The 7,142-nt window shown below is 29.8% G+C and overlaps 1 protein-coding gene and 1 long non-coding RNA gene across 2 annotated transcripts; one reads left to right on the top strand and one right to left on the bottom strand.

Moving 5' to 3' along the window:
• The first annotated feature begins 80 nt into the window (after nt 1-80).
• Nucleotides 81-6,135, top strand: barr (non-SMC condensin I complex subunit H). The gene is made up of 12 exons (XM_074141871.1): nt 81-378; nt 787-969; nt 1,334-1,426; nt 1,507-1,740; nt 2,277-2,484; nt 2,560-2,727; nt 2,841-3,116; nt 3,199-3,403; nt 4,544-4,643; nt 4,777-4,956; nt 5,499-5,597; nt 5,666-6,135. The coding sequence occupies exons 1-12, from the start codon at nt 223-225 to the stop codon at nt 5,900-5,902; spliced, it is 2,139 nt and encodes a 712-aa protein (XP_073997972.1). The 5' UTR covers nt 81-222; the 3' UTR covers nt 5,903-6,135.
• LOC141461139 (uncharacterized) lies at nt 1,896-3,608 on the bottom strand. The gene is made up of 2 exons (XR_012462616.1): nt 3,484-3,608; nt 1,896-2,085 (listed from the first exon to the last, which is right to left on the bottom strand). It is a non-coding gene; the product is annotated as an uncharacterized lncRNA (long non-coding RNA).
• Nucleotides 6,136-7,142: the final 1,007 nt, after the last annotated feature.

The following is a 7,142-nucleotide window of genomic DNA, read 5'->3' as shown; positions in this document are numbered from 1 at the left end:
TTCTTTTAAGCTAATATATTATGTTTAAGGTGTATATTAACCTTAAAAGTTTGTCTCAACGGAGACAAATAATCGTATAATTGTATCGTGTGTGCAATTAGGCTTATTGTTGTGTTTATTGTGACCAATTAGTTCATGCAACAGTATCTAGGAGTGATTATATTTATTAGATTTTATATTTATTGGGATATATTTCAAATATATTTTTCTTTGTGAATAAGAATGTCACCCGTTAAGCAACTCCGAACTTCAAGAGATTCCTTCGATGTAGGCATTGCAGAATTACTCGAGGAGAATTTAAGTGATGGAAAAAACAAACGAGGAAAACGATCTTTTCTGCTTCCAAACGATCCTAGTGAAAGAATTTTGGAAGGACTGGTTGGTTTTTTCATTTTATTGTTTACAAGTATATAAAAATTAAAGTAAAGTAATTGCCTATATTTTTATGTGGGACTTAACGTCCAACTACCAGTTAGTATATGTAGATAATTGTATATTATATATATATTAACTTCTTTAGTCTCATCTTTAGGGGTATTGCCTTCCAGTGGTATCATCCAAGCGATATTTATTCCGACAACTTCAAACTTTTAAAGTACACACAAAGCTTGAGAATAGTTAATGAGTGAACATCTTGAGTTTTAGGCAAACGCAGGGTAAACTAACTCACCTCCCCTACGTTACGTAGGGTAGTGGTGCCGTGGAGAAGTGAAGAGGGCAGTACTGGTCTTCCAAATAAAAGAATAAGTTTTTTAAAGAAATATTTTAATGTGGCTTTCGTTTTAGGTCAACGATGATGAATTCGAAAAAAGAAAGAGAAAAGAAGAAGCAAAATTACAAGAAAAGAAACTGGTAGAAAAGGCCAATGCTGCACCTATAAAGCCATCGCCTTTCAGTTTACTGAGCAATTTAACACCTGCAGAACTTGAAGAACATTATACACAGTGCATAAGAATGTGTAATCAAAATGTAAGTATTAAGATGTCCTCTGTAAAAGGCTGTTTTTCTATTTAACTCTAGAAGATTTCTTAGTTTAAAATAGGCCTACTAATGGCTTATGACTACAAATGCTGATTTTGTACTTTAGAATTCTCACCTATTATACCATTTGACTTTTCTTGTTTTATTCTAAAGTTGATCACATAGCATAATTCTTTGTTGGCATCAAAGCCCATATCTCTTTGAGGTCCACAATCTCTTTAATATATTAATAATTAATTTAATAAATTAATGTTAAAATACAACTTCTACCAACTGTCCAAGACACTTACTTTGATTGTTAGAGGTAGTAAGCAAGATTAAAATGGACAATATTTTTTTCTTTTAATTACAGAAAGTTAACCCAAAAAATGCCTTCAAGCTACAGCTTATAGACTACATGAAACTTATTTTAATGACACAGAGCAAAAAAACAGAAAATCTTTCTGTAAGTAGATATTACTTTTTCTATACAGTTAATCACATTTCATTAAAATTGTGCAACTATAATTTAATATTTTTTTGTAGTTGATGAGTTGTACATTAGATGCCAGTGCTAAAATTTATTCTTGTCGAGTTGATAAGGTATATTCCGATATGATGAAAATAATGTCAGGCAAAGTTTGGGTTGGTGGTGATGACGATACAGATGCAACAGATGACGACAATCCAGACAACAAAGATGAAGATAAAGAGGAAGTACCGAAGAAGAAAAAGAAATCAGACAAAGTGGATGAAGAAGAGAACATCGATTTTGAAAAGGTAAAAGGAAAAGGAAAAAGGCATCATTATAAAGTGCATTCATAATAAAATTATTTGTGGGGATTAAGTAAAATCTGCGTAACCTAGGCCCTTCAGAATAAGTTAACTTGATATTTACATTACCTATACATAAATATATTTTTTAACAGCGTGTAAACATATTTTAAACATTTTTTATTTGACATATAAACAAGTAACAATTCACTTGGAAAACCTTTTAACTTTATATCTTTTAATTGAGTAGAAGTTTCCTAAATAGCGATCCTAACATAATTATGTAGATATTTACAAACTTCTATTCATCTGAAGAAGCGTTTACACTGGAGTCTTCGGATTTCCAAGTGTCTGTAAAACAATAAAAATCTGGATTTTTACTCTTGCTTAAAAACAAAATAGAGGAATTTAATTAATTTATTATGTTATATTAATGCATTTATATGTTTTTATTGTAACTTTATAATAAAATGATTGAAGATAGTGTTTTTTCGATGCTTAGGTTAATATATTTTGTATAAGTAAAGACATATTGATTACAGATGTTGTGGAGCGAAGCTCGCTTAGATAAAGGTGAAGTAGAATCAGAATTGACAAATTGTATAAACTATGGTAGAACACCATTACCGGCAAATGCTGAATTCTTTCTTGACTGCCCAATATCTGAGAAAGATGGACAACTTTCTCTCAACTGTCAAATTTTCTGCTCATCTGAAATAACCACTTCCGACAATATCCTTAAAGATTTTAGTAATTTGTTTTTATATATATACAGTTTTTCAGATACGTTATAACGGGCATGAAGTACAATTTTTTTTTTTTTAGTAACAAGGTACAATGGGAGTTTTGACAGCGTAGATCCTGCCACAATTATTCCTGGATATAAAGAAATGTATCCGAACGAGAAAGATGAAGAAACTGTAGTTGTTGTTAATAAGAATTTAGTATACAACAAAGATAGTCATTTGATTCCAGATTCATTGAGGCTATTAGGTAAATTATTAACTATCAAATTAAATAAAATCAATCACAATATTATCTTCTCAAATGAACCTAAGTTTCAGTTTATTTAATTAAATGAATTAAGTTCTTTGTATTCACATTAGACGAACCAGAAAATACTGAAACATTGGACAACTATGGAATGCCAATGGTTGATTACGATGATTGCATGTCTGATGACGGAGGAGTAGAACCAACTGCATTATCAAGTCAGAATTGCACCCAAATTGGTCAGATTTCCAATCCTAAAGTTACTTCTTTTTCCGTGAACAGTATGTCTAAGTTAGTAACTGCTCGTCGATCAGATTATACATTTTTCGACAACAGTCGTATTAATTTCATGGCTGGTCCTGTACACTGGTCGATCAAGAATCATAAAAGTAAGATATTTTTTGAAATTTGTCATATTCTTAGCATAGATAATCATAAATTGATGTGGAATTAAATTGTGTATGTTTGTAGATAAAGTGGTCAGGTCAACTGAAGGTCCTACAAAATCTACTAAAAAAGAAGGAAAAATTGATTTCAGTATGCGAAATATGAATGCATTACGTAAAATGTTTGGTGAGAAAGGGAAATTTATAGTCTGTTCGAAAACAAAGAAAATGTGGTTTAGAACAAGTTATTGTGTACCATTTAATATTTACGATCAGCGAGATATTGTAAGGTAAATAATTTATGTCTTTTCTAATTTCATTTATAATACTTTTTATTTTTATTCTTGTATAAAAGGTAGTAGTAAATTACCGTAGTTATTGATTGTGAACTTATCTATCTTCTTTAAAATACAACCCAAAGGCTCAATACACTAGCTGAAAAAAACATTTAAGAATAATATACATTTGTAAATGTCGAACAACCAAAAGTTTTGAAGAACAGAACAGTTGAAACATTGTATAATATATAAAAATAGTGTACATATAATATATGAAACATGAGAAAAAAGGCATGATAATAATGCGTTATCAAAGTAAAATGTAAAAGAATATTATGAATTTCAACAAAAAGATTCAAAATAAAATAACTTATATATAAACATCAAAGCCTACTGCGAACATGAGTGAACAGTGGAAGCGTTTTCTTGGGGGTATGAAAGCAGTATTGCCTTTCTTTAATTTGCCACTCGAACAAACTGTAACATTTTATGCAAAACAAATAATGCTAATTTTATGTATCCTGGTTTTTAATTACCAACTATTTTTAGGTCACAAATGCATTCGATCCTCACGGAGTCTCCCCCGAAGTCCCTTTTAACGTGACAATCTGTTTTAAGTTTTTTGCAACGGTTGTTTTCTGTAGATATTAAAGTATTTATTGTAGAACTGTAACTATAGCGCTAAGTGTTGATGAGAGGTCGGATCGTTGTTTTCAGTGTAAGTAGGGACCGATATCACGTTAAAGAGTACCACATTGTAGTTGAAATTCTTCATTTTTAGCTACATTGGGCATTTTAACGTTATAAAATCCAGTGAGTGTGTAAAGATGAATTTGTTTATGTATCCTACAAAAAAAAAAAGAAAAAAAAAAGACGGTCTCAATAAAGATTTATTCCTAAAAAAAAGTGTATGAAGATAGTTAATTCAAAAATTTGTTTAGATTCAGAAAGGTGCTTTTATCAATCTCAAACATTAAGTTATTTCTTTGTATGGACCCAATCAATGTATTATTCCTATTTGTATCCATGCGAAACCGTCATTTTTGCTTGCTATAACTTGAGCAAGTTACCAGCTCCAACAAAGGTGAAGGTGGTGTGTTATGTACATACTACTAATGAATGAAGTTATTACTAAATTGCTTCAATTTTCAGTTTACACCGTGATAAAAAACTCATTTATTTAAACAATGACTTCAAATATGGCTTGTTTGAAAGCAGTTCTGAGAGTGAAATGAAAAATACGAATGAGTCGGTAAGATATTATCTTAAATTTTAAATCTATATCTGCTTTATTTGTACTAAATATCCTGATATCAAGATTGAACAAATTTTTATCTGTAATTAAGATTTAAATTATTAAATGTTAGATCTTTTAAAATATCTAGCTCACTCCGGAAGATTTTATCGTTGGTGACCATGGAGAAAATGAAGATGGTGATATCTTCGACGATGTAAATTATGATTTAGATGATCCTTTGCGCAATAATAGTGAAGAAAAAATATCAATGGAAAATGGTGAATTAACTGACAATGGAACAATAGATCTCGTACCAGCTCCACCAAAGGTAATGTTATGTATTACTAATGAATGAAGTTATTAAATTTATGGAAAATCTTCGCAGTTGAAGTAATCTAAAAGTGCATTCTAAATCCCCTTAATGCTGATTTATAACAACAGAAACCAATGTCTGCTCTGGCTACTTTTTGAATAAACAACCTGTTTGTGAGTAAACATGCTAAAAGTTTGTAGTTTTTATTTTGCTTAAGCCTCTTAAGCTGACTTATTTGCTAACGTTAGTACTAGAGATAATCCTAAGGTGATGTTTCATATTATTTGTATTTGCAGCACTTTATGTATGATTCGCTCATCTTAGAAAGCATTGTTAAGTTCAATTGTTGCGAGTTTTAACCTACACATTTTGAAATCCAATATCAGAAACAGAATATCCCTAGATTCTCATCGCTTTTAATCCTACATTGTTTTTCTAATAACATCGGTATTAGCAGTTTTTTCTGCCTTCGTTTTAGATTATTAACTTGTACATTTTTTTCATACTGCCTCATTTTGGGCCATTATTCTAACTGGAAATGAAAATATATGTTTCAGGTAAATAAAATTGCAGTCAAATATGCAAAAGTACAAAAAAGAGTGGATATTAAACTGTTAAAAGCATCCATTTGGGATTATATGAAATTAGATAAACAGGTATTTTAAAATCATCAAATTTCATATAAATTTGAAATACATTTTTTTAAAGTGACTTTTTCTTACAGGAAAACAATAAAGAAACAGAAAGTAAAGATTCGCCAACGAATTCTGAAAGTACTAATAAAGTAACGGTGAAATTGTCAGATGTTTATAAGTATTTACCAGATAAACTGCCCGAAGAAGAAGCGACACAATTAAGTTTTCCACTAGTTTTTATGGCAATTTTACATATGGCCAATGAAAAAACACTTAAGTTAATTGGTAATGAACATTATAGTGATGTGGAAATATGTCTTGGATAGTTGTACACATTTATAGATCTAATTTACATGTAAATCAAAGTTAGTGTTATTGTGAATATTTCTTCCTTTTTTTGTTGAGGAAGGAGAATATTTCTGATTGTTTACCAGAGCTCTCTATTTTGATATTAGTATTAATTTTTTACAATCAATATTGTACATAATAGATACATATATATATCATTAAATGTATATTAATAAATGTGTTTATTTTTTATACATACATTAGAGCTTAAGGAGGTATGTAATTATTTAAGTAGTTCAAAAATTTAATTAACATCTGTCTCTCACTTTAAGATCCTTTTTGAAACCTGTTTACCATAAATTTTTAATTTCCAGCCAGGAGCAAACCTCAAGGTAAATTATGGGAAAATTTCTCATCAGTTAAAATCCTTTGGTTCTTAAACAGTCTATTATATGAAAGTATATATTATCTATAATCAGACATTGACTCAAGAAAATTTTAAATTGTTTCGTTGAAAAAGAAGTGCAGTTTTGAACTTATTTCTTAGTTCCTAAAGCTGCATAAGTCATAGATGCAATCTAATATAATAACTACCAAATAGCCTCCGCAAGGATCATGAAGCTTTATTTTAATAAGCGTGCAATTTGGCCCGGTTAGTTTAAAAATATATAATACTTGAGAGTTTAAATTAACGTGAGCGATATTTGAAAAAAAAAAAGAAATGGTGTGAGACATTGAGTTAAGATATTAGTTTTACCACAATTTTCATTTTTAATCCTCCACTGCATAGCTTAATAATTTTTCTTTTTATTTAAATTCTTAATAAAAACGTTTCTAATGAAAACATTAATGTATGAATAATTTAAAGAATAGATTCAAGGAATACCGCAAAATCCTTCAATTCGTCTTCCAGAGAGTCCAATTAAAAAAAAAACTGAGTTTAAGTTATAAATTTAATCTTGTTAGAATCAGTGTTAAGACGGGACATTAAAAGAAAGGTCACATACAGGGAGATCTGCAATAGTAACTTGTTTTCATACCTTGCACAACAATCCAAGCAATGCATTAGCCAATTGCTGAACTTGATCCCCATTTTCAAAAAAAGAATTGTAAAAAGTAATGCTGCGCGTATGACGAAACTCCTAATATTTGGCTTTAAACCACCGCAATTAAGTATATACAACCAAAACAAACGCATCTTAACTGTGACATGTCCTTAAAGCTCTTCTTATCAAATACGCAGAAGAATAAATAAACTTAACGGTAATAATTGATCAC

The sequence above is a fragment of the Rhodnius prolixus genome, unplaced genomic scaffold (assembly GCF_049639745.1).
Source record: "Rhodnius prolixus isolate KJV_2025 unplaced genomic scaffold, Rpr scaffold_6, whole genome shotgun sequence".
Taxonomy (NCBI): Eukaryota; Metazoa; Arthropoda; class Insecta; order Hemiptera; family Reduviidae; genus Rhodnius; species Rhodnius prolixus.
The sequence above is the reverse complement of the archived record's forward strand: the minus strand, read 5'-3'. Positions and strand labels throughout refer to the sequence as shown.

Excerpts from the sequence above, each read along its gene's own strand:
- barr (XM_074141871.1), top strand. The coding sequence starts at position 223 with ATGTCACCCGTTAAGCAACTCCGAACTTCAAGAGATTCCTTCGATGTA. Across the intron at positions 1,741-2,276 it reads AGAACATCGATTTTGAAAAG|ATGTTGTGGAGCGAAGCTCG; the intron begins GTAAAAGGAAAA and ends TATTGATTACAG. Across the intron at positions 5,598-5,665 it reads ATATGAAATTAGATAAACAG|GAAAACAATAAAGAAACAGA; the intron begins GTATTTTAAAAT and ends TTTTTCTTACAG.